Below are 27,566 nucleotides of genomic sequence, written 5' to 3'. Positions count from 1 at the left end.
GGTAATAGAGGGCTGGTCCAGTGGCTCAAGTGGTTGGAGCGCCATGCTTCTAACAGAGGTCGCCGGTTAGATTCCCACATGGGCCAGTGATCTGTGCCCTCTACAGCTAAGATCGTGAACAATGGCTCTCCCTGGAGCTGGGCTGCCGTGCGCAGCTGGAGGTCGGAGTGGGCTGCCATGAGTGGCCGGTGGACAGCGTCAGTGGCCGGCAGTTGACCGGCGACCCACTGCCTCAACAGGGAGAGCACAAAGCTCATACCAGCATCGGCCGGGGAGCTGTGTCCTACACAACTAGACTGGGAAACAACACAACTAGACTGGGAAACAACGGCTTGAACCGAGGTGGGGGTGGGGGTGGGGGCAGAAGGGGGCGGGAAAGTAATAGAGCAGTGATTGAAAGCATGGGCTTTGAGTCACACTACTACCTGGGCACAAATTCTAGATTTACCATTTACTAATTGTGTGATCCATAACCTCTGTCTTAATTTCCTCTATAAAACAATAGGTTGTTTTGAGAACTAAATAACAGACAAAGCATGGAGAAAAGTTCTAGGTTATGTAGTGGGCATTCAACAAAGATAGCTGTTTTTGGTTTCCTTTTTCAGGTCTAGGTCTATCACTGGCTTTATAGTGGACTATTTTAAGTAAAAAAAAATTGAAAATAAAAAATAAAAATCCAGCCTCTTGAAACTAACTCTTACTTCCATGACAAGAGAGAAACAAGTACAAATAGCTAGAAAATATGAGAAAAACACATGGGAGACAAAGATGACTTAAGAGGAAAGTTCAGTGGTAAACACTTTACCAAACAGAAAAGGAAAATACATGCAATAAGTATTCAGTACTAGATAATAACTGCCTTCTATATTGTTTTTTTAAATAAAAGTAGAAATCTGAATTTATTTTTAAATTTGTATTTTAGTTGGGGAGTATTGGGGAACAGTTTTTCCAGGACTCATCAGCGTCATCATTTTCAATCTAGTTGTGGAGGGCGCAGCTCATTGACCCATGTGGGAATTGCACAGGCAACCTTGGCATTAGGAGTACAGCACTCCAACCACCTGAGCCACTGGGCCAGCCCCAAGACCAGGTCTTATATTAATTTTTGCTCTAAAAGACACATTAGAGTTTGATGGTCCAGCTAGGTTTTATTTTCCGGGAAACACGGTAGCCTTGCCCCATCAACTCCACTCCTAAGGCCCTCAAGCACCCCAGAGCAGACCTTTTCAACTGGTGTGCCAGGGATCCGTGGTTGGATAGGGCCTTAAATGGCCACAGTTCTCAAAGCCTCATCTTTTACCCTAGTGTAATGTACAAATAGCTACTTACATGAAAAGAGCTGATGAGCAACCTCTTCTAGTATCTTTCTTGGAGTTCCACATTAGAAAGCTAAGTTTCATTGGAGTCAGGTCCTTATTTTATCCTTTGCTGAATCTCCAGCAGTTTGAATAGTACCTGATATATAGTACTTGCTCAATAAATATTAGATGAATGTACAAGTGCATATAAAAATGGTCACTGGAGTATTATAAAAGTGCAAAATCGAGACTAAAATATCCACTAAAATAGAAAAAGGAAGAACTTGTATATTCATATAACAGATTTTTATTCAACAGTTAAAATAGCTAGAAATCCATGTGTCTCAAAAACTAAGTGAAAAAAGCAAACTAAAGATACGTACAATACAACATAGTTTTATATAAAGTTTATAAACAAGGCTACATACTAAGTATAAAATTATAGAAATGTTATCAGGAAAAGATTTGCGGCTTTAATGTGATCTATAATTTATTTCTGAAATAAAAACTTGGAGCACAGCAAGATGTTAGGATTTAATAGAACTAAATATTACTTATGTTCTTTGTATTTTTCTATGTTAAAATCAACCATAATTTTTCTTAAAAGTAGGATTGCTAAATAAACCTAAGAATGTGTATGAAAAACAAAGTAAATCAACTAAAGAAATCACTGGTTGGCGTAATCAAAACAGAAAAGGTACAGAAGATGAATGAATCAAGTTAGTATAGGTATAGAGAAGAAATTGAGAATACTTTCTATAACTCTAAGCAAATAGATTTGAGAGCCTCGATGAAATGGATGCTCTTTCTAGAAAAAATTAGAAATTATAAAAATTGATGAAACACCAAGGGAAAAGTGGCAGAGAAATATTCCTCCAAAAAGGGGGTGGGGGGGAATCCAGGCCCAGCTATATCTACCACTAAATTGTTTCGGATCTTTGAGGAAAAGATTTCCTTGTTATCTAAACTTTTGTAAAGTATAAAGAGTCCTTTCTTTTGGAGTTACTTGAAAAATAGTCTTATTTTCATAAAGTAGATTAAGAATTCCTATTGTGTTCATCCAGCTCTTGCGTCAACAAAAAAAACCCAGCAGTATGTAGATTTAATGTTTAAATGTTACAGTTCATAGAAAAAGATATACAGATGGCTCAAGCAGATACCCAAGCTTATTCTTAAGTGAAAGTACAAAATTCCACTGAGATTTAATTGCCACAGAGATTAAAATCTCATTCAGCTAACAGATTGGCAAAAATCAAAACATTTAACACTGCCTTATAAAGATTTGAAGAAACAGGCACTCTCACACCGTAGTGGTGGTACTGTAAATTGGCACAATCTTTATAGAAAGGAGTTTGCCAATATCTATCAAAAATAAAAATACAAATTTTGACCTAGTACTCGAATTTAAAATTTTATCTTCTAATAACTCACTAATGTGCAACATAATCTGAGAGGTTATTAAATGCAGCATTATTTATATTAGCAAAAGATTAGAAAGAATTAAAGTGTTTAGCAATAGGGACTGTTCCAATATATTATGGTACATCAATACAATTAAATCTTACAATTGTAAGATGGGACAATCTCAAAAAAAAAAATAAAGTGAAAAAGGCAAGTTGAAGATAAAGTGTTTTTCTTAAGAGACAACAATTTGAAATAAAAACTTGTTACAACAGAAACACAAAATTCAGGTAAATTCAAATTAGCAAGTACTATATGTCTTTCATCTGATGGATAAACTTTTCCACAATTCCATTTAGTCTTTCAGGCTCCATCAGTTTATTTACCAATTCCTGCTCAACAGCCATTAGAGCCAAGCCACTGAACTTCTCTTGTCCCATGGTATGACATAAATATGTTTTAAGACGAGGCAGTATAGAAAATGAATTTTCAACACTTGCTGAAGTAACTGGCCAAGACAAAGCAATATCTAATAGCTTTGATATGCAAGGAATATTATTGTGAAGACCATGCTGAATAAACAAATAGCCAAGATTGATGAAGTTGATGTGATCATAATCTATGACAAAGTTGAGCTTTGCATATTGCCGATAAAATCTAAGTTCGGGGATGATGTCTGCATCAAGTTTATAAAATTCTTGGACATGCTTGGCTGTTGCTTCACTTAATGGTTCATTCCATTTAAATAATAATTCTGAAATTTGCTTCACTTTGCAATAATCAAACTCTGAAAAACATACTTTTAAATTTTGTAATACAGTATCTAATCCTTGGTAATAAATATTAATTTTATATTGTTCTTCTATTGAGGTAGACAAACACGTACTGCCTGAATTGCCACGGTCTGTTACTTTCTGAATTTTTCTTCTTTTCTGAAAAGAAGGTCTTTCAACTTCAAAACCTTTATAGATTATTTTTTGACATATTTCTTCTGCTCCATCCCAGATAGTTTTGAAATAGACATCATTTCTTTCAGAGGATAAACATTCCAAAATTGCTTCTATTTTTGAAGACAAGGAAAAAATATCTATGGTTTCACTTTGAAGCTCTTTGGAAAGAATTCCTGTAACACTTAATACTCGATAAAGAAATTTCAGACAAAAAATAAATTCAAATTTGGAAACCAATGTCAACAAATCACTCAATTCATCAGCCAAACTTGTATTTGAAGAATGGCTTGATACAACTTCCAGTGTTTCAATAATCTCTGGAAGACCCTCAATCACAGATAGTAATGCATACATATTGTGGACTGTCCAACATGACTGTGATGTATGTTTCTTGCATGTTTCGTTTTGACTTAGCTTACAAATCTTTTGAAAATTTGCAGACATTTCCCCAGACATAGGAAAAGTGTTGAACAAAGAACTGAGAATCTTTAGAGTACTTCGGAGTTCTTTTACTTCTTTACAAAACCTAATTACTGCTAAATCCAAAAAATGTGCATAGCAATGTATGTATAAAGCTCTTGGCTCTTCCTTCTTGAATTCTGCTGCAATTTTATTAAATTTCACCCTCAAATTAGTAGTACTGTCATAAGCCTGGCCTCGTATTTTATTCAAATCAACTCCAATTTGCTGCAGGTAAGTTGTGATAGTCCTGTGTAAGTTGGTCCCAGTCATCTCTTCAACATCTATGAAACCCAAGAATCTTTCTTTAATTAAAATTGCCTTTGATGTTTTCTGTGGGTATCTTACACAAATTGAAAGCTGTGCTTTAGTGACACTATAAGTTGCCTCATCACATATTATAGAAAAAGCTGAGGAGACATTGATCTCATTCACAATATCTTGCAACATTTCAGTCTTTATTATTTCAATAATATCATTTTGAATTTGTGTACTATTATAGAAGTCAACTTGTGAATTCGTAAGTCGAAATATTTCTTCTCCTTTATCTTTGGCTCTGATTTCTAACAATTCTAAAAAATTGCCTTTATTCACAGATGAAATAGACTGATCGTTTTCTCTTAAGGGTAAACACTGCTTTCCAAGAAATAAAATATTTTCAATTATAAGCTTTAGGTACTTTGTATTTCCTTCAGTCTGTTTTGAATGAATAGATAAATTACCATTGACAGCTTCATCACCAAACTGGTATTCCCTCCAAAACTGCAATGACTTCAAATGCATTTTACTTTTTTCATGCTTTCTGAACTTTTCCAGAGTTTTTTTCCAATTAGCAATTCCTTGGGCTGCAAATGATTCCCTTCCATACCCAGAAGTTTTTTGGTAGAACAACTGGCATGAATAACAGAATGTCACATTCTTTCTAACACTGTTTTCTAACTGCTGAAAATTTGAACACCAAGATTTTTTAATACTTTGCGATTTACCTTTAACTTTTTGTACTCTGGATGTAAATTTTGGGCGACATAGTCTGTCACTTATTTTCACAGATTCCATACTGCACGTGTCATCTTGGTTTGACACTTGATCTTTCTGTACTTCTATACTGGAGTCAATCGTATGCTGACCGAGTATTGATGAAGACGGGGAAAGACTTGGCTGTTCCACACTGCTGTTAGCAACACCACTACTTGACTCACTGGATGAATTCTTAGAAATCTTTAGAAAAGGATAAAATAACATTACTTTTAACAGTTTTCAAATAGTCAATTAAAATATCAAATACATCTATTCTAGTAACATGATAAAGTGAATGGGCGTGTTATAGTATGAGCTCCACTAGGGGGAAACCTTACTAATTATTTGTAACTTACTTATTTGCAATCTAGATTCAGCATTAATTGTTCAAAGGGTCACTTGGTATGTAATTGTAATAAAAATAATTCTTACTGCTCTGGTGAGAATTGCTTAATAAGTATTAGGAAAAGTAATAAAGAACCCAGAGGAAAAACTATGACTAATAATACTTCTGCTTAAATATTCTTATTAATAATTTCAAGTCAAACTTGAGATTTGGCAAACTGAATGTAAATACCAAAAAGGGTTTATTGCTCTCCTTTTTTCAGCTGTAGGATCAAAATTGAAGTTAATATGCTCAGATATACACACATATATACGCGCACAAAATATACTTTAAAAAGTTGAAGAGCCAAAAAACTTAATAAAACTTACATCTGCAGTCACATTTGCTGTTACTGAAGAAACTGTACCTATTTAAAACAAAGCGTAAATTTAAGAACTTACACCATAATCTATAAAACAATAACATAACTATAATTGCTTCTTTCACGTCAGGCAACAAAAACTTAGAGATTCATCACATATGGTAACAGTATATATGTCAAATATCCTCACATCCATTTTTACCTTGTAAGACATCAGAGTTCACGATGGGCAGGGCAACATGAGTATCTGCCAACGACACTATATTGCTTATAATTGGAGTCTGATCTTTCTTTGGAGAAAGCTGCTTCGGAGAAAGGAGTTCTGTTGAAGTATCATGCGCCATGGAAACATTTACTGATAAAAATAAAAAGATTTCTTATAAGCCAGGCAGAATTAATCAGAAAGCACTGTTTAATAACAAACGTTTCAACAGACAATGCAAATATCTAATAGCTTTAGGAATTGCTGAGTAAATTCTATTAGGGCTTAGGGGTAGCCAGGTTCTTGAGGATAACATCAGTAACAACATTAAACTGATAGATGTCCTACCACTACCTTTGCACACATTTTCCGTCTTTACACTATTTGCTTGAAATTTCAAGCATATCTTTTCTGTGAAATTACCAATGAAGAACAGAAAAGAGACTCCTATTCAGTCTCCTAATGGTATCATTTCTAACTCAAGATTCATAAACCTCAACACAAATCAAGCTGGGCTGTTGTCTCAGATTTCTGAGTATTGCAGAGATTTCTATAGTAAGCCAGTTTGCAAGATGTACAAACCTCAGGGCATCATTCACTCCACTGTCTATGTAAATAGCACCACTGGTCCTATATGTGGCTCTTTGATGGAAAACAGTTGGCCCTGGATTATCTGGGCTTTTCTATTGGTGAACTTCATAAACTATTTCCAACTCCCTCTACTGCATGTGAAAAATGTAACTAATGACCTTTTTTTTTTTTTTTTTTTTTTACAAAGCAGGGCTAAGTACAAGATTCTATATCTAATACAACAGTCTATAAATAAATACTAAATCTCTGGTGGTGAAGTAGCCTTCCTTTTACACAAAAATACTGGAAAACATTTCTTTGCAACAAGTTTTGAATGCTTTTGACTTTTAAGTCAGTTTAATTTGGAAATGAATCAAGGTTATAAATTAAAGGTAGTAATATTCAATAATTACTAAACCTCTGATAACTACTAAATATTACCTGTAGAAGTTTCCATCTTAGCTTTACTGTAAGCAGAAAAACAATTAACAGAGCAGAAAAGCTCTGTCTTCCCCGAGTCATTGGTAATCTCAATCATTTCATCTGAGGGCTTCAATGATTTGCTAAGAGCAGATATAAGTGTTTTGGCTGGTTTCTGTTAGAGATTAAAATAATTTTCATGTTCCTGGTATATGACAAGTTATTAACATTATAAAAGCATACCCACTACCACTGCTCTAGAAATAATGACAATGAAGCCACATTTTTAGACTTTTTTAAAAAGGAGAAAAAAAGGTATGGATTACAACGATTAACACGCAGGAAATTGGTCAATCTATTATTTGTATGATCTGTCAGATATATTAATAGCAATAATATATATGCAAGCAATGAAGAAAGTGGTCATAGAAGTTCACCATCCCAGGCAATCGAAGCCAACTTGATAAACAAAAGTCTTACAGATCTTCCCTCAGTGCCTATTTGGGTGTCAGCTCAGGAAAACCTACTGATACTGAGGAGGAGCCAGAAAAGGGTGCTCAACACGTTATAAGACGCTGTGGGAGTCACTAGACTTAACTTCACGGTAAAAATTGCAAACATTGAATGAAAGCAGCATACAAGCAATAAGAAGTATAGACTATAACATGTTTAGTAAGCAGTAAGTGTGCCAAGGAAAAGGATAGAAACAGGTTCACCACCTATTTCTAGTGAAAGAGGAACAGTCATTCCTGGACTTAAGAAGTTGATACTAATGATAATGATGTAATAGAACTGCTTGGTGGGGCAAAAAGTGCAGACAAATGAAAATACACTGTATGACTTGTTTTTCTGTGAAAGAACAGGATACTGGGAAAGGAAGAATGGAACAAAGAGTGTAATTGTGAAAATTTGTATTTTTATCCTTTATTATAAATTTTTGTAATTCACCAGTACTTAACATTAACCAAAAATAGTGGTATAATTTATGATGATTTAATCATATGAGAAATCTAATAATACTTAACATACTCTATTAAGATGGTAATGGCCTAAATAATTACAATTATACCGAGTCACTTTTGAAAATACAAAGCCACCTCATTTTTAGATTCACAGATTTGAACATTTTCTACTTGATTACAGTTCACTAACAATTTAGGTTTTCTCCATTACCACTAACACAATATCTTACATGCTGTGTATGGTTAGTTAGGTGGTGCTTTTTAACTCGTCTCTACAAATCAGCCCTGCCCCATCACATAGGCTGAATAAGTACTCAACATAGGCTCCTGAAACAGGCCAGTCTATTTGAGTGTAAGGGATAAAGAAAAAGAAGGAACGGCATTTCTTGTATTTGGGAGGCTTCCATGCATTCTACCCTCCCATTTCTGGTCCCAAGACGGGACTCATGCTGTGGGCATTCAGCCAAAGATGTGGCTCACAAATGACCTATTTGAAATGAGGCTTAAGACACCCATCCTCAATTGCTTGTTTTTAAGGAAGAATTTATAGGGATAGAGTCGGGTCTCAAAACATCATCTAAACAAGCAAGATATGTTACAGTCCCACCTCATGAAATGGGCTTGGACCACTAATTGTGTTCATCTCAGCTTCTCGGTTCTCAGAACCACCCTTTCAAGGTTCTCCTATATACAGTAGGGGATTATTTCTCATTGGTTTATTTCCTCCCATGACTGATTCAGAAAAAGCATAACATTCTTGATTCGCCTTAACCTCACTTTTGCGGTTAGTCTTACTGACCAGTAGACTATTGTTATTTTCACTATCTTTGTAGTTTACAAACAAGCTTCTATCTGCTTGCCTTTCTTTAAGGTAAGATGATCAGATTTTTAGGAAAATCTCCATATAGCACTTATCATGAAGTATAAGGAATTGCAAGAAGGAACTGGCAGAAGTCTTTTATTTCATCTCCTTTATCATCTTACCAACTGAAACTGTTCCCAATGGTACTAAAATCTATTATCTCCACATTCTCCTAAAGGGGGACCATTCACAAGCCAATTAATGGAAGGAATTCAATCATCGACTTTTCATTTGAGTCCTATGAATAAACTTCAAATGGAGTGGTCCTCACTTTAGGCAAGAGATCTTTATTCATACCTGCTTAGATGCCGTGACACTCTTTGAACTGTTTAAATAAAGAGACTGTCCTTCCATCTGAAGTATATGAAACAGACTAGAGCTAGTGTAACAGTAAGTTCCACAGTTCTCACAGCAGTTCATAATTAGGTTGTGAGCAGAGTGAAACTTTGAAAAACAGGCATTACTGCAAAGAGTATGTTTCACGTTCTGGTATTTTACTTCATACTGAATCTAGGATAAAAAATAAAAAATATTTAGTAAAAATTCTGATATTTAAGCAGAATCAGAGTTCCTAAAGGTTGGACAAAAATTGCAACTTACAAGAGTAGTCTTCTGACACGTGCTGCATTTGGTTAAAAGGCTATTAGTATATATGGTAACAAATGGTTTTCTTTTTCCTTCATATGATGAAAGACAAGATTGACTGCAAAAATTTTTGCTAGAGGTAGTGTCTTCCAGCTGGAGACTGATCACATCCTTTAGATTTAAAATGTCTCTAAAAAATAAACAACAGGGCACCATTAAACACTTTACCACAATGATAATTTCTTTTTTTATAAGCTAAATCATTCCCTCAAACAACCCTCTCCCGTTGTTTCATTTACCTGAAGAACTGTGAAATAGTAATATTAGCCTTGAAATAAGAAAACTTGAATTTGGTATCCAGTTCTTTTCATTTATGTTAAGTAACAATGAACAAGTCATTTATGCTCCCTAAATGTTAACTTCATCTATACAGTAGGGATTATAAAACATACCTGACAGTGCCATTTTAAGGACCTAACTGCCATTTTAAGGATTATCTAGCCTGTATTAGTTGGTGCTAGCGATAATAGAATTGATCAGAAGTCATATTCATACTTGACCGACTTTGGAATTTCAAAATCTGTTCTGCAAATGCCTGGGGATTCCCCAGATACTTTCAGGGGGTCCACAAGATTGAAACTATTTTCATATTAAGGTGTTACTTGCCTTTTTCACTGTGTTGACATTTGAACTGGCAGTGCAAAAGCAATGGTGGGCCCCTGCAATTCCACTCTTTGTTTTACACCCCAAAGGATTGAAAACAATTACTCAAAAGAAGTACATGTACATGCATGTTCATAACAGTACTATTCACAACAGCGAAAGGAAGGAAACAGCCCAAATGTTCATCAATAAATGAAAAGATAAATTGTGGTATGTTCATGTAGTGGAATATTATTCATCTATAAAAAAGAATGAAGTACTGACATACGTGCTACAACATGGATGAACCTTGAAAACATTCTAAGGGAAAAAGGCCAGACACAAAAGGTCACATGTTGTATGATTCCATTTATATGAAATATCCAGATAAATCCATAGACAGAAAGCAAGTTGGTGGTTGCCAAGGGCTGAGGGGAGAGAATGGGAAATGGGGGAAAAGTGCTTAATGAATAAAGCAATTGACTTTGGCATGATAAAAATGTTCTGAAACTAGACAGAGTGTTACTAAGTGCTACTGAAATGTTTTTGTTACAGGAATTTCACCTCAGTAAACTAGGAGGGAAAATAAGCAATAGTGGGTAAAACTGCCAGAGCCTTAGCACAAATTAAGGCAGTGGCACCAAAATGTACCAGTACTGTTACTGTTACTGCCATGCATTCCCTGTAAAAAATTACTCACTTTATTAAACTTGATTTTTGAGTACATCACATCTTTTTAACATTCTGTGTGATGCATGGGATAGAGGCATAAACTATTTCCCCTGGACGTCAAAGTATGATGGTTGTCTCAAGGAAAACTTCATGTGGGAATGTTTTGAGTTACAACCTGAGTTATCTACCATTCTCATGAAACACACTGTTACTTTAAAGAACAAGTATCAGACAAACTATTATCCAGAAGTGGATACCTGGCAGATATTTTTTCAAAAATGAGTAAAGCAAGGCTCGTACTTCAAGAAAAACAACTGTCAGTATCACGGCCACTGATAAAAGTTGAGCTTTCATTGAAAGAATTTTGGGAAACTTATATCTGCCACCACCAGCTTAATCACTTCCCAACACTTGAAGACTCTCCTAATGAGATCAGTGACTTTTAAAAACAAATGTGGTTTTGAAATATTGCATAATGAAATATGTCAACATTTGGAAGATCTGCTTAACTCAGTGAACTAATATTTCCCAAAGATTGCATGTAACAAAAATCATTTACGGGTTAAAGGACCAAAGTACAAATATACCAAAGTACAATTACACCAATGAATTTTAATATATTAATAACAATACAAAAACTTCACTGATATGGTTTCAGATTCCACATTACAACTAACCTTGAAAAAACTACCCTTTGTTTTCTGATGTATCAAAGAAGCGTATTCATAATTACCTGAAAGGCTAGCAGAACACACCTCCCTTTTCCAATCACATATTTATAAGGCCAGATTTTCTTCAGATTTCAACCGAAACAATATTTTGCAACAAACTGAATGCAGACGCAGATATGAAAACCCAGCCAGACATTAAAGTGTTTTGCAAAATGGATAAAACAATGTTCACTAAATTTTTCTTAAAATTTCTCACTAAATATATATGGCTATTTTTCCTAAAAATATTTGTGAACATGCACCAAGTTTTGTATTTTAAATGCGTTAATGATTAAATAAATTTTCTCAGTTTTAATTTCTAACACAGTATATACTCATTTTAGGTATAACCTACCTAAAACGAAAGCTCTATGGGTCTTGAATCATTTTTAAGAGTGTGAAACAGAAAATTTAAGAACTGCTGCTACAACAAATACCAAGATACCTGGCTACCTAGGACCCTCAGAACAGCAATCTTTCAGGATAAGTTTTTCAGATGAAATACTCCTAAAATTAACATTATTTTAACACTTCAATATTTACAATTTTTTTAGTGTATGATTTTCCCACCCTCTTAAACAGGTGGTACCAAAAACAACAGGCTCATTTCATTACCAAACCATCAATCATTTTATTGGTTTAAAATACAGCTGTAAATGCCGTACCTGAATTGTGCTATACTTGTATTTCATTTGACAAAAATTCTTCTAGGATTCACTGTGTGCCAGGCAGTGTTTAGGCCTTGGGGATATAAAGATGACTGTAATCTAGTCCCTGTTGTTAAGAGGCTCATAGTCTAACCTGGGCAATATCAATTCTTTAAAAATACTACTTTTATGATCAATGCTTTGGGAGTTCAAAACACTATCAAAACACAGAACAAGTAATCTGGGTGAGTGGCAGGTAGTAAGAGGAGAGGAAGAATGTGAGAACAGACAAGAGGTAAAGATATTTGAGGCAGGCCTTTAGGATACAAAATTAGCCAGATGGGAAGGGAGGCAGAAGAAACTGCATTGACAGAAGCATGGAAATGAAAACGCTTACTGATTTATACTGCTAGTAGCACACTAGGTTCCTGGTTTCTAATTTACTAAATAAATAAAAAAAATCAAAGTGCCTAAAATTAGCTTTAAAAGACTCTGAGCATAGGTCTGAGAACTTTCCTCTAAATAAGTGTTATAGCATTAGTGCATGGGCCTATTTTGAACTCGACTGGTTGCTCTCAGGATCTCTAGTTGGTTCCAACTGGGATATTGAGTGCAGAAATGACACTTCTTAAATATACAGCTCTCAAAAAAATCTTTAACATGATTTAAAATATCATTTTCAAAGATAGTTTTCATTTGGTTCATGAAATAGAATAAAAACTTCATCATCTCAAAAACATTTTAAATCATGCTATAAAAGAAACCTCAAACAGTAACTGATAATTAGCTAAAAATCTTGGGAACTACATATTAATACAAGAGGCTAATTAATGTGGAATAAAAAAATGTTCTATCAAATATATGGTGATGGAAGGAGAACTGCCTCTGGGTGGTGAACACACAATGGGATTTCTAGATGATAGATGATGTAATACAGAATTGTACACCTGAAATCTATGTAATTTTACTAACAATTGTCACCCCAATAAATTAAAAAAAAAAGTTCTAAAAAAAGCACAGGTTCCTCTCAACAATGGATGGCCTCTCCTAGCCTAGGCATTACTCTACCACCTTTCCACCAACCTATCAATAGTGTTTTGTATCAAAAAATTTTTTATTCCAAAGGAAGCAAAACTTGTTTCACATCTTTGCTCAGATTTGATTTCTTTGCCTCTGAGAACAACTTACACACTAAATCCTTCCTGCTTCAGCCTTTTCAATCTATCTGGGAGATCTTCTAAAGACGTATAATGGGTAAACTGCAAACATAGCAACTTGATACCTTAAACTTCTCAGGGCCTGTTTCCTCAAAACCCAAAGAAAATGTTTGCACTGGATGATCTCTAAGGTCCCTTCTAGTTTTATGATTCTGCAGATGGAAGCAGACTGAAGAGAGTGTCATACAGCCCATAGCGAAAAAGAAAAAAGACAAAGTAGAGTATTAAAAGGTTGAAAACTCCCAAGAGAAAGGTAAGGAAAGTTCCAGGGAATAAGACTTGAAGCAACAAATAACACCTGAAGCAGCAGCCAAATGAGGAACTGAAGCAACCAATAAAAGAGGGTTTGTGAGTTTGTTAAGAGAATAGTGATACCTAACATTTAAGTTGTTATATTACATGCCAGTATTATCTGGATCACTTAATTATTTAATGTTCATAGTTCCTATGTACATTTAACAAAACAGATGGGAATACTAAGAAAGAAGTTCTCAATGCTTTCCAAACTTCATGTACAGTAGTCTCCCCTTATCCAAGGTTTTGCTTTCCAGTTTCATTACCTAAGGTCATAGCATCACCACAAGGATAAGTGCAGGTACAGTAAGATATTTTGAGAGAAACTATTCACTTTAATTTTATTACAGTATGTTATAATTATTATATTTGTTGTTAATCTTTTACTGTACCTAATTTATAAACTTTATCATATGTCTGTACGTATAGGGAAAAAACATAGTATATACTGAGTTTGGTACTATCCATGGTTTCAGGCATCCACTGGGGGTCTTGGAATATATCCCCCATGGATAAGGGAGGACAACTGTATACGAATCACCTGGGGATAAATGCAGTTCTTATTCAACAGGTCTGGGTGAGACCTGCAATTCTGTATTTCTAACAAGGTCCCCGATGATGCTGAAACAGCTACTCAAGGATCACACTTTGAGTAGCAAAATGTAGTTCTAAATGGCAATCCAACTCCAAAACAAGACATTATTTTAAAGGAATTTATTATATTTAAAGTAAAATTGGTGGCCTATCTGCTTTCTTGTTCTGAACTAGCTATTTAAAACTTAGCATTATCATTTAATGAATACTAACAAACCAGGATTATACTACGATAAGCCTCTCCTTTATACTTGTACATCTCAGGGTAGAGCTCAAAGTCCTGAACATTTTTCACTAATTCATTATGAAATTACCATTACTTCCTTTCTCTGCATCTACATAGCTATACATAGGAATATGTAAAGAAGTTAGCATCAAAGACCACAACAATAGCTCACAGAAATCTTAATAAGATTACATCCATCCATCCATGTTTACCAATGGCTATTCAATTTTTCAAAAGAATTAAATAACTTCATTTACCACTACAAAAGAAACAATTTTATCCCTTGGAAGATCCAAAGTAACTGTATGATTAATTTTTCGGTAGGTTGTTCTTACACAGTTTAAATGATAAAATGGGCATACAACCTCACACAGAATTTGAAACGAAAAGAATAGGAAAATAAGTTTTGGAAGTCACACTACTTAAAGTCGAAGAGAAACAGAACGCCTCACATTCTAATTTTTGCAAATCTCTCAACACCACCACCACCACCCTATTTCTAAAGACTATTAGAGGCACTGAAAGCAGAAGCAGCTTCTTTTCACTAAACCAAGGTGATACTTCTTCAGAAAAAATGAAAATGTAAAAAACGACAGCCAAGACTCTGATCAAGATCTATCTAGGGAAGTAAAAGGAGGCATGATTGAGAATTATATACTTTGAGCAGTTTGAACACGTTCTCTTGGGCAGAGCTGGTGCACTGGCAGATGCGATGTACTCAGTGATGCACCGGGTGGAGCAGAACAGCTGTGTAGACCCTTTCCTCTGATAAGCAGTCTGCCCCTTCTGGAGGGTTTTTTTACAACCAGCACAGGAAACCTGAACAGCTGTGGCTGGAACTGAAGGAAGCATTTTATTCATGCCAGATGATGTCAGAGAAATCAGAATGCCTGTAGTCAACTGTGAGGCTATAAACACAAAACAGGAAGGACAAAAATTAGTATTTATATACAATAAAGCATACTTTCATTTTATTTTAGAGGTTACTTCTGGACTTAAAACTCAAACAATGCATTCTAAAACAGTAGAATAACTTGGCCATCATACTGATCAGAATAAATATGATTAACTTAAATAATCCTATTACCACTGTCTGAAAACGTAGTGTTTATTTTCATTTCATTCTCCTGAGTTTTGGAATGTTGGGCTTGACAATACTCCTAAAAAAAAGTTGAAAATAATGAATACAATGTGTTTTAAACAACAAGTCATTTGATAGAATAGAAAATGATAAATTATGCTCAAGTCTATTCAGTGAATTGTATAACTGAATTGAACCATGGTACATAGGTAAGCATTCCCCTTTTAATGGCCTTTGGCTGACAACAGCAACCAGTTACTACATTATTTCTATCATACCTAAATGTGACTTCAGAAATTTTTGTTAACACAGCCCCTTATTAGCTCCTACAAATAGAGAGTGGACATATTCAATAATGACACCTATTTTTCCCTCTTTGTTCTAATCTCTAACAGCTAATTGTTTTCATAAAGTCCTAAACACAAGAATTGTTAGATTGGGCTGAGTTTACAAAGAAGGACTTTTTTCAGAGCGGCAGGCAATCTATCTAAACTTGACCTATGTTTTTGAATGTCTATGTGTGAAAAGGCAACAGACATTTCCTAGAGGGACAACATTCAACAGTGTCACCAACTCAATGGGATTCATATCATTACTTGACACTGATTTACTTTAGGCTATTTCTAAACAGAACATGAGAAATAAATTAAAACTAAATTTACTTTTTATTTCATTAGAAATTTCAGCTAGATCATATGCAAACATTCTAAGGAAATTTGGTTCTATAGAACACTCACAGCTTGAATCAATTTATCGATTCTTTAGCATGTAATATTGAAAAAAGTTTAAGAATAAAAACATGAAACTAATTTGGATTAAAAAATTATGAAGAAAAGAATTCTAAGAATTTAAATGTATTAAATCTACTACTTAATAGAGGCAGTAGCATAAAAATGTATTAGTTATTTGTATTGTTTCAAGTTAAAACAAAGAAAAAACGTGTTAACCTTAGCCAGAACCATGATATCCTAACCAATCCTTTTATCAACCCAAAAACCCAATTCCAAACAATTCATTCTGTCAAGTCACATTCTTGCATACTTGTCATGGCACTTAACCTTATATTATTTGATCAACTGTTTTGGGAAAGATAGGATTTAAAATTTTCAACCAACACACCAGCATCTGCATAACTAAAATTTATACATAAATGCTGCTCTAGAGAAAAGAAAATAAGGTCAAGTATTATTTACCTGGGTATTGTCGGGTTCTGTCTTAATTTCATCTAACGGCAGCAGTTGTGGTGCCACTGCCTTGTCAGGTTCACCCTTTATTGGTGATTCCTTCATCTGAATATCTGACACAAAGGAATCCTCCAGTTCCAAACCAATAGGTTTCTTTTTGGGGAACAGTTTCCTCCAGATTCCTAAAATAAAATAGTAATTGATGAAGAGTCTTATTTTAAAATTAGTCCATTTAAATATAGCAATTTTCTGGAAGCACAAAAGGGTCTGTAGATAGCTAGGCCTCAAGGTTCTCGGCGTATCAATACTGACTTTCTTCCCTTCATCCACTATTCCCCAATATAGCTTTGCTTTACACTTCATCTGGTAGACACCCCTCTATGCTTTCATCTGGGACTAGTCTCCACTTCTATTCTCCCAGGTCCGATTCCAGCATAAAATCATTAAACCCACAAGTATGTATGTATGTATGTATGTATGTATGTATGTATGTATTTATTTTTAAACCTTTATTTATTTTAAGTCGTTTTTCCAGGACCCATCAGCTCTAAGTAGTGTTTCAATCTAGTTGTGGAGGGCGCAGCTCACAGTGGCCCATGTGGATCCAACAGGCGACCTTGTTATTAAGAGCACCGCGCTCTAAGCAACTTCACTAACAGGCCACCACCACAAGTTTATTTTTAACTTATCAAAGTCTTACAAATGTAAAGCCTTCTATCTGAGGTTAATCCAATCAACTGTAAGCACTACCTCTCTTCACCACTGCCCTCCTATAGAGCCAGTCATCATCTGCATCTTCAACTCTTCTTCCGTCCTTACAGGTTCCTCTCAGGTAAGCATTTAAGTACATTCAAGGATCCAACTTCTAAAGCTATTATTGCCCTCTCTCTGACTATGCTTTCCCTCCTCCTTGAAACTCTCTCCTTCCTTGAGTCCTATGACTCCAAGACCTATTTCTACTCCTACCTCTTTGCCAGTCTTCTTTTCGAACATTTATTTCACTGCTTCTAAACTATTTGTGTTCCTCCAAAGCACAATTCCCCATGTGGACAAAAAAAAGGTTCTATGGAAAGTCACCTCACTGGGTGATATGATCATAAATTCCTAACTGGGCAGGTCAGGGTGAGTGGTCCTGCCCCAGGCATATACCTTTTTAGTAAAAGGTTTATCTTTGCCTTAAGTTAAGTCCTGTCCACAGTTTCTGTTCATCTAGGGTAACACTCCTCTGAAATACTCGCTTTCAGAGCCCTCCTTCTAAGACATAACCATCCTCAAGAGAACAGTATCCTGTAATCCAATCCTCGCCTTGCTTTCTCCTACCTTCATGTAATTTTATGTCCCCTCCTTAATTTCAAATGCATGAAACCGAAAAACTGTTATTTTCTGGAGCATATGAGACTTGCTCCCTGGCATTTGTCTGTCAGTGTGTCTCAAATAAACTTATAAAAATTCTCTACAGGTTTGGATGGTTTTTATGTTAACACCCAGGATTGTTCTCACTTGCTCTACAGGTACAACCTGGGGTTCAACTAATACCTATATATTCCTCTACATTCCTGAGCTCCAGCCCATATACCTAATTACCTATTAAATACCTCCACTTGGGTGTTCCATAGGTTCCTCAAATTCAAGAAATTTAAAATTGTATTCTTATATTATCCCCATAAACCTGCTTTACACATGTTCTCTTTCTTGGTAAATGGCACTGTCATATAAACCCAATTTCCCAAACCAGAAATCTATGGGTAGTACTAAATTCCTGTCTCCCAAAGTCCCCACATCTAACCACCAAATTGGATCAAATATACCTTCTAAATACATGTCTTGAATCTATTTTCTCATCACAGCTCATGCCTGCAACACCCTCCCCCAACCAATGGATTCCTTTTTGGTAAAAAGATAGCTAAAATGTAAAAACCACAATATAAAAAATTATTGCACATTCAGGCTTAAAAAAGAATTCCATTTTATAACTTTTGAGGAATCCCAGGAGCTTCTGATGGCTTAGCCCCAAGGTCTCTTTTTCAAGGCAAACCGGTTCCTTGTGTTCTTTTTCCTTAATTGAGGTCTCCTCTCCAATTTTCTGGCAGCTGCCACCTCTGATTCTAAATCCTTGGGCCCTCTTTCCCGTCCTGCCACCCTAGCTTGGCTGCACAGTACAAGCCTCCTGGATTCCCCTTCCTTGATCACCAAGACAAAGATACTCTTTTTAAAAAAAGAATTTTGGGGGGTGGGGGGTGGGAGATGAGGGTAAGGGGGATCAAGTATATGGTGATGGAAGGAGAACTGACTCTGGGTGGTGAACACACAATGGGATTTATAGATGATGTAATACAGAATTGTACACCTGAAATCTATGTAATTTTACTAACAATTGTCACCCCAATAAACTTTAAAAAAAAAAAAAAAAGAGTTTTACAACTCACGATGATGGAGGGCAGGGGTTAACTAAAACATATGGATAAGTTAAGGTTCTTACAGGAGTAATTCTATGGTTTTATTCCGAGTTAGTACATGAAAGACCCAAGAAATTTTGCCATTATCTTTTATTTCTGAGGTCGAAAGTCAACCACCCTGATCTTTAACTCAGCTTTTATTGAAAGCCCCTACAAATAAGGCCTGATTGTGAAGTGCAATAAAAGTTCATATGGCCTCTGTCCAGCCCATTTGAGTATTATTAGGTTGGTGCAAAAGTAACTGCGGTTTTGGCAATTATTTTTAACCTTTTAAACCGTAATTACTTTTGTACCAACCTAATACATACAACCAGCAAAGCAAAAGTCACTGGAAATTTACTAGATTGTCATTAAGTAGATTCCTTTCACCTGAAAGTAAAAATGCTATGCAAGCCCAAACATCAATTAAAAATAAAGCATCTCTGAGCTTTGGCATCTTGGAATCCCTTCAAAAGTGTCAGTCATCACACAAATAGGCAAATAATAGCCAAGACAATCTAAAAAAAAAAAAAAAGTTGGAGGACTTACTAGAAAGCTACAATAATTAGGATAGTGTAGTATGCATACAAGCAAACATAAAATGACTAATGAAGAGTCTAGGAGCAGGTATACTCCAACCTCTTTTTTTTTTTTTTTTGCATTACAGATGCTTCGTTATCCTTTATACTTTGCAAAGTTAAAACTATTCAGTTGAGTTCTGCAAGTTTTTAACTGGCTTGATAGGAATGTTGGAGGCAGAAGATGAAATGATTTTCAAACTAAACTAAAATGTCCATGCTTAGCTTTATAGGCAATGGGGAGCCACTATTTACAAAGTTACAGAGATTATTAGGATGTCCCCACACTCATAATGCTCTGCCTAGCACGGTATGATAACTGCAATAATACTGTAAGTATATACAAGGTACTAAGTAGAAATGAGGAAAGAGAAGATGGTTAAAGTCTTTTAGAAGGTGAATTTGAGGTAGGTTCTAAAGAAGGTTTCTATGAAGCAATAATGGAGACTTTCAGGTATAGGGACAGCATGTGCAAAAGCACAAGTATATGGGAAGCATAAGGAGTGGAGTTATTGTTGAAGATAAAATGCAAGAGTGATAGTGGAAGGAAATGAAGTTGGGAAAGCAGACAGGTATTGTATCAAGAAGGTCTTTAAACACAAAAAACCTTGAAATTAATGTTGTATATCAGTAGCTTTTGGGATTCAGCAAAAATTTCATTCATATCTCATTTTTAAATAAAAATTTACTTTAAAAAACTGATAAAAATCACCAGATACACTTAATGTGTTATATACCAAATGGTAAGTATTTTGGAGATGTCCAAAGCACTAATTTGTGCTAGATTAGCACAGACTTTCAGAAAATAGCTTTTTTGCCATCTGGGTGAATATAGTTCAATTCCTTGCAGCTAGGTCATTGCAGAGGAAGGTTACAGCTTTGGACCTACTATGCTTTTTCACTCACTGAAAACCCTAAAAGCAAATTCACTCAAATGCAAGGGCATCTACTCCTCTAATGCTCTTGCCTCAACCTAGGAGTTAAAAGGACAGTGTTAAGTCCTGCTACTGTCAGGGATAAATGCATTATAGTTCTTGCTATAATTTTAATGGTTTCTTGTCTTATAAATTTGTGATGAGCAATACAAGTTATTATCAGAGGTTACTGGTGGTTCAACTCTTAAGAGAAAATTCACTTATCTAATTTCCAGCTTTTGGATCAGTTTAATTGAAAAGTAAAACGAGACTGAAAAAGTTAACCGTCTGCAAACACTAGTCCAAGCAAACCAAGACACCCTCAATCTTGTCCACTACCGCAAACTACTGAAATAAAGTGATAAAGATTGCACCTTCATCTAATTCCATTTCAAGTCCGCATTCATCAAGTTTAACTTTCGTTGTAATTATTTTATCTTTTTTTTAGCTGAGATCCTGTGTATAATTCAATTTGCAAAGGGAGCTCCAGGTTTTCAAGTTTAAAGAAATCACTAGTTAATGAAGGAGAAGCCACAAATGTGACCAGATGAATGTTTTAAAATCGGAGGCCGCGGAGAGACCAAAGGCTGAAAGCCCATTTACGATGCAGGAGCAGTAGGCGGCGAGAAACGCTGGAATTTGGGGGCAATGGCCCCCCGACTCTCTGCCGACAAGGTTAAAGAAGACCACAAACACAATGAGGGGCCTGTCCCGGAATTGCCGAACGCCAGACGGCGGAATCCGCTCGCAGGCCCGGTTTCTAAAAACCCTGCCCAACACGCTTCATCTCCCTCCCACACGCGAAACTCTCCGCCCATCCGTAAGGCACGAATACAGACCGACACCAGAGCGGCTCAGGGAAGCTTACCAACTTCTCCCCCGGCCGCCCGCCACGCGAGGATTCTCACAGGAACTTGGACGCCAAAGGAAGCGCGGGCCCCGCCCCTTTCCCGCAGTGCTCCGCGGCAGAGCATGCGCAGCGCAGCCGCCCCCTTAAGGCCCCTTTTGTAGTTGGAAAGGGTGACTTTGGAATAAGGGGGGAGGTGGGTGAGGGGACTGGGTAGAGCCCTCACGGCCTCCTAGGCTCTTAACCCTTTAAGTCATATCTAGATGAAAGCCACATTTGGACCCTTGAAGGCTGAGGCAGCGTCGATTGACTCAGAGCTCAGGCTCAGCAATTGGATATCCTGGATTCGAGAGAGGTCTCTATTGGCAACTTCTGTCAATCCCAATTTCTTCATCCTTAAAATGGGGATAATTATAATGGCTACATCATAGGCTTGTGAAGATTAGAAAGGCCATGCTAGTAAAGTGCCAGGTACAGAGTAAATTCCCAATAAAAGTAATTATTCACAGAGATGGTGAGGGGGTTCCCGCTTCTTCCATTTTGGGGACCTCTTAGTATATTACAGTTAGCATAATCCCAAAATAGTGTGGCAAAAATCATAGTAGGTTTTAAATGCTATTTAACAAGTTTTAACACTTTCAACGCCTAAAAAAAGTATGGGATCAAATAAATGTGCTGCGCCAGCCCGGTGGCTCAGGCGGTTAGAGCGCCATGCTCCTAACTCCGAAGGCTGCCGGTTCGATTCCCACATGGGCCAGTGGGCTCTCAACCACAAGGTTGCTGGTTCAACTCCTCAAGTCCTGCAAGGGATGATGGGCAGCGCCCCCTGTAACTAAAATTGAACATGGCACCTTGAACTGAGCTGCTGCTGAGCTCCCGGATGGCTCAGTTGGTTGGAGCGCGGGGTCTCAACCACAAGGTTGCCAGTTCGATTCCTGGACTCCGCAAGGGATGGTGGGCTGTGCCCCCTGCAACGGCAACTGGACCTGGAACTGAGCTGTGCCCTCCATAACTAAGACTGAAAGGACAACAACTTGAAGCTGAACAGCACTCTCCACAACTAAGATTGAAAGGACAACAACTTGACTTGGAAAAAAGGCCTGGAAGTACACACTGTTCCCCAATAAAGTCCTGTTCCCCTTCCCCAATAAAATCTTAAAAAAAAAAAAAGTGCTATTCTTAAAGTCATAATAGGATTATAAAAGATACATAAAGTCGAATGATTAATTTATTGCAATCCTGTCTTTGACCATACTTCTTGAGATACTATGAAAAGTCTAAATATGAGGCTCCTTGTGAATGTGATGTCTAGGCGCCTCCTGACCCTGCTGTTTTGGTCCCTAAATATCCTCTGTAATTAACTTCAAATTCAGACCCTTTGGTGATGTTGAATACAGTAAGTCTTCGTGTAACATCGTCCGTAGGTTCTGACTTTAAGGGAAACAAAGTATAACGAAACCAATTTTGCCATAGGCTAATTGATAATAGACAAGTTAAGTTCCTAGGGCATCGTTATAATGAGTAACACTGAAACAATGTTATTGGAGGATCTGCTGTACTAGACTGGTAACTGAAGTTAATTTCTCCAACAGTTATTCTTACCTTCCTAATATAGTATATAGAAATTAGGTATACCATTTTATATCTGTTATTTGTTCCCTTTGTTCCCTTGCCTTCTTTTGGCTAATTTGAACATTTTTCAGTATTCCATTTTAATTTTTGTTTATGACCATATCTCTTTGTATGTTATATTTAGTGGTTACTCTAGGATTACAATAAACATAAGTAACTTTTCATAGTCCACTTAGAATCAATATTTGACCTCTTCAAGTGAAAGGTAGAAATTTTACCCCATATAAGTCCCTTTATCTTCTCCCTACCCTTTATGTTACAGTTGTCTTATGTATTAGAATTGTAAATTCCATCAATGTGAAAACTATCAAGAATTTTTAAAACTCAAGAGGAGAAGAGTAGTATATTATGTTTACTCAGATAGTTACCATTTCTGTTATTGATGTTCCAAGTTTCCTTCAGGTACCATTTCTCTTCTATCAGAGGAACTTCCCTTTAGCAATTCTCTTAGAGCAGGTCTGTTAGCAACAAATTATTTTGATTTTCTCCTATAACGATGTCTTTATTTTACCTCCATGCCTGAAGGATATTTTTACTGGATATAGACATGAGTTTCCTGATGATTTAGAGGGGAAAATAATCTCAGCAAGGTGCTGAGTCTGTTAAATGACCATCACTCACTTAATCAAAATACCTGGGAGGTGGAGTACTCAGATTCCAGTCTAGGTTCCAAATTGGCCTTCAGAAGTGGTCTCTGTACATAACAATTATTCTTCCCTTCTTACCCAACAGCAGCAGCCAGAGCAGTTTTTCTGAAATGTAAATCTGATCCAGTAACTTGCTGATCAAAGGCCTTTTATGTCTTCCCTCTACCCTTCCCACTTCGTAATCTGGTTTATAATGCTTAACATGATGTGGCCTCATCTACTTCCAGCCTCCAAATTAGAGATGATGGTGTCCTGAACCAAATCAGAGAGGATGGTGTACTGAACCTGGAGAGTGGAAGTGTGGGTGGAGAAAAACGAGCTGATTAAAGAGATGTTTAAGAGAAGAATCACTGTAGACGAATGTGGGTGATGAAAGAGTTAAGTATGCTGATCAGAAAACCTGGTGGATAGTGGTATCATTCCATGAGATAGGTAACACAGAAAGAGGAGCAGTTGAGGGGGTATGGAACTGAGGCAAATAATGGGTTCAATTTTAGATATGTTGAGTCTGAGATCCTGTGGAATACCCAAAGGGAAATATTTAATAGACAGTTGGATAAACAGTTCAGAAGAAATATCTGGGAAAGAGTTACAGCTTCATGAGTCATCATATGGAGTTGATCATTACAGCCATAGAGGTGGGTGGTGAAAGAATAGTCACAGTGGGTAGAGTGAGATGAAAAGAAGTCCAAAGAGAGAAACCTTGAGGCAGACTTATAATTAAAGAATTAGTCTGACAATTAAGTTCACAAACTTGTTGCAACAATGTTGCTAATGTTTTTTGATATCAGAGAGATTATTCATTATGAATTTGCACCAACTGGACAAACAGTTAACCAAGTTTAGTATTTGGAAGTGCTGAAAAGGTTGCATGAAAAAGTTAGACAACCTGAACTTGTCACTAACAATTCGTGGCTCTTGTATCATGACAATGCACCAGCTCACACAGCACTGTCTGTGAGGGAGTTTTTAGCCAGTAAACAAATAACTGTATTGGAACATCCTCCCCACTCACCTGATCTGGCCCCCAGTGACTTCTTCCTTTACCCAAAGATAAAGGAAATATTGAAAGGAAGACATTTTGATGATATTCAGGACATCAAGGGTAATATGATGACAACTGTGATGGCCATTCCAGAGTCCCAAAATTGCTTTGAAGGGTGGACTAGGTGCTGGCTTTGGTGCATAGCTTCCCAAGGGGAGTACTTCGAAGGTGACCATAGTGATATTCAGCAATGAAGTATGTAGCACTTTTTCTAGGATGAGTTCGCAAACTTAATTGTCCAACCTCATAGAGATGAGAACACAAAAAGAGACTAAGAAGAAACGGCCAAGGTCGTATGAGGAAAATTTGGAGAATATGGTATCACAAAGTTAAGTGAAAAGGGGGTCTAAAAGAGGATGAGGTCAACAATAGCAATACTGCTGATTCATAAAATAAGGACAGATCAACTTCCATAGGATTTAGCAAAAAAGTCATTAGTGAATTTACCAAGAGCAGTTTCCATAGAAGGCAGAATCTAGATAGGAGTGGATTGAGGCGTGGGTGTGATATGAAGAAATGAAACCAGTGAGTGTCGTCAGCTCTTCTAAGAGGTGTGTGGCTGTGACAAAGACAAAGTGGTAGCTGGAGAGACACTCCTTCCTTTGTAATGGGAGGAGAGAAAGAATGGTGGGTGTAACTGCAGAAAACTTTGAGAGTTTGGTGCTAGGGGCTGAGGAAGTTCTTATTTAATGGCTTCTATAGTATTTTCTCTGTGAAATAAGAGGTCAGGTCATCTGCTGTGAATGAGGTGATAGGGTTAGAGATTTGAAAACAAATGAGAAACTCTAAATAGTCATTGTGAAGAATGGAAGAGAGAACAGGCATGGGATGATTTCTGGGCAATACCATTAGCCCAGTTGAGGCTGAGGACCTTGAATTTATATTTGCACCAAGTTGGTAGTCTGCATGATTTTTACCAACAATAGTAAGCAGCCCAGGGATGGGCATGAAGAAGTTGCCTCAGGGTTGTGTTTCCAGGTAGGTACAATAGCAGGTCCATAGGAGAGAATTTAGGATATTGGCAGGTGACTAGGAGAAAACATAAAAGGAAGAGAAGACAGCAGAAGGTTAATAAATAGGAAGAAAGTAGACAGAGCGAGGAACCAGAAGTCTTTATAGCTTATATAAATAGAAGTATAGCTTTAGAGGGAGAAATTGAGTGAGAAAACAGAAAAGACAAAAGGCTATGTTTATAAAGTGGGATATCTGAGTATATTTTCAGAGGTGGAGAAATTTTAGGCAATCAAAAGATTCAAGATGTGGTCACTGGGATGGGTAAGTTCAAGTGGAATGGGGGAAAGTTCACTGAAAATGAGAAGCTAAAAAACTGAGAGATAGGGTGTTAGAAGTGTCCGTGAGGAAGGTGAAATCATGGCAGAAAAGATAAATAATGAGCTAGCAGCCAAATTCTTCAATGAGTGTTGAAGAGTGACTAAGAGATGAGTAGATGCCAGTAGTAAGGAGAAGTGTCTAATAAAGCCTGATGATATAAGCTTTAAAGAAACATGAATTTTTACATAAGAGCAGCAATGGGGAGCATGGGGGATGTAGATTCAACTTGAGATCTTAAAGCAGGTGGTATAGGAGACCGAGCATCCTCCACTTGAGAGAGCTGCAGGTGAAGTAGTTATCATTTGAAATAAACAAAGCCAGGAGACCACAGAGAAGCATGTTGAACTGAAAAAGGGATAGGAATTGGATCCACACAATGTTTGGATCCAAACTCTAACTCTATCACTTACAACCTGGCAGAAGCTGCTTAACTAATCTCTGAGCCCCTTAATTTGTTTGTACTCAACATTTTCCTGGTTCTTTCCCTGGTAATGTGGACCTCTTGATATCTATAATAAACGTGAGGAGATGATCTCTCCCATTTTTGTGTTATACTCAATTAAATGGGTCCCAAGATAGTGTTAATATATGTCAGAAATGCTAGTTAAAACTGATATTTCAAGTTTTGAGTATTGCTCTTTCTGGCTTCTTCTTGAGACCTCATTTGGCCTGTCTTTCTTCCTTTCCCTAGACCTAGACATGAGTCCCTTTGAACTGAGGTTGAATCAAATCCAAGTGACAGACACTGTATCTATTTGGTTGCCTCTCCTCTATCCCTGAGGCTCGTTACTGTAGCAGGCTTGTACTGATGGTTTATCTTTTCTCTTCACATCAGTTCTCTCCCAGAAGCCTATTGGCAAAGAGACTTCTTGGCTATCTTTTCAATTAGGTAGGCCTGGAGAATACATATCTAGATCATAGCCATGGGGACATTTTAGGTTTAATCTGGTTTCCCCACACTCTGAGAAAACCTTGTAATTAGAACTGATGTGAGGTTTCCATGATACTTGGTTACAAATTACATAGTATTCTACTATATCTGGTATGTAATAGGTTGGGTTAACCTCTTATTCCTCTGTGCTCCCAGAGCATTCCTTCTGCAATATTCACCACACTGTGGACTAATTATCTGTTTGGTTGTCCATCTTTCTCAGAACGTGTATGCAACAGTTTCCCAAATTCTTTCAACCTACCCCATATTCCAGTCTCCCATTTATTATTTCCTCTTCTTCCTAAGGAGTAGTAAAAGCACATTATCTACTTTGTGCCTTATGATTCAGAATTATTGATGGATTCTTTCATTTCCAATGGGCTTTTTCACCTGGGGAAGAAAACTTACAATTTGTTGTTTAGTAACAATTTACCAAAGTCATATTTCTAATGAAAGGTTAGATCATTTTTTCTTGAGCATTAAACATGGACTACACATTTGATTA

At 36.6% G+C, this 27,566-nt stretch overlaps 2 protein-coding genes across 5 annotated transcripts in view; one reads left to right on the top strand and one right to left on the bottom strand.

Annotated features, from left to right (window-relative positions):
- The window catches only part of SFPQ (splicing factor proline and glutamine rich), a 44,138-nt gene extending 20,870 nt beyond the window's left edge, over nt 1–23,268 (top strand). Inside the window, exon 12 of one of the 2 annotated variants that reach the window (XM_074334373.2) lies at nt 21,076–23,268. The gene's annotated coding sequence lies outside the window, so the exon portion shown is untranslated. Of the gene's footprint in view, nt 1–5,157; nt 5,302–21,075 lie in introns of those variants that run through there. The other variant, XM_074334374.2, reaches the window with a different exon arrangement.
- ZMYM1 (zinc finger MYM-type containing 1) lies at nt 1,583–21,582 on the bottom strand. Of its 3 annotated transcripts, XM_019730109.3 has the most exons (10): nt 21,496–21,582; nt 16,710–16,882; nt 15,523–15,595; nt 15,094–15,343; nt 9,449–9,623; nt 9,146–9,358; nt 7,046–7,199; nt 6,035–6,187; nt 5,840–5,877; nt 1,583–5,326 (listed from the first exon to the last, which is right to left on the bottom strand). In XM_019730109.3, exons 2-10 carry the CDS (start codon nt 16,803–16,805, stop codon nt 3,011–3,013), a joined length of 3,468 nt encoding a protein of 1,155 aa, XP_019585668.3. In that variant the 5' UTR covers nt 16,806–16,882; nt 21,496–21,582; the 3' UTR covers nt 1,583–3,010. The 3 variants fall into 3 exon arrangements, with proteins under 3 accessions (XP_019585668.3, XP_019585669.3, XP_088647146.1); XM_019730110.3 differs by lacking the exon at nt 9,146–9,358; XM_088791020.1 differs by lacking the exons at nt 15,523–15,595; nt 21,496–21,582 and having other exon boundaries at nt 16,710–16,849.
- Nucleotides 23,269–27,566: the final 4,298 nt, after the last annotated feature.

Source organism: Rhinolophus sinicus, chromosome 14 (assembly GCF_057876585.1).
Source record: "Rhinolophus sinicus isolate RSI-liver-muscle chromosome 14, RSI-T2T, whole genome shotgun sequence".
In the NCBI taxonomy this organism is placed as follows: domain Eukaryota; kingdom Metazoa; phylum Chordata; class Mammalia; order Chiroptera; family Rhinolophidae; genus Rhinolophus; species Rhinolophus sinicus.
The sequence above is the reverse complement of the archived record's forward strand: the minus strand, read 5'-3'. Positions and strand labels throughout refer to the sequence as shown.

Coding starts and splice junctions, on each gene's coding strand:
- ZMYM1 (XM_019730109.3), bottom strand. CDS start 16,805: ATGAAGGAATCACCAATAAAGGGTGAACCTGACAAGGCAGTGGCACCA. Junction 15,596..16,709: donor CAGAACCCGACAATACCCAG/GTAAATAATACT, acceptor ACTTTTTTTTAG/GAGTATTGTCAAGCCCAACA. Junction 9,624..15,093: donor ACGTGTTCAAACTGCTCAAA/GTATATAATTCT, acceptor TTTATTTTTTAG/AGACATTTTAAATCTAAAGG.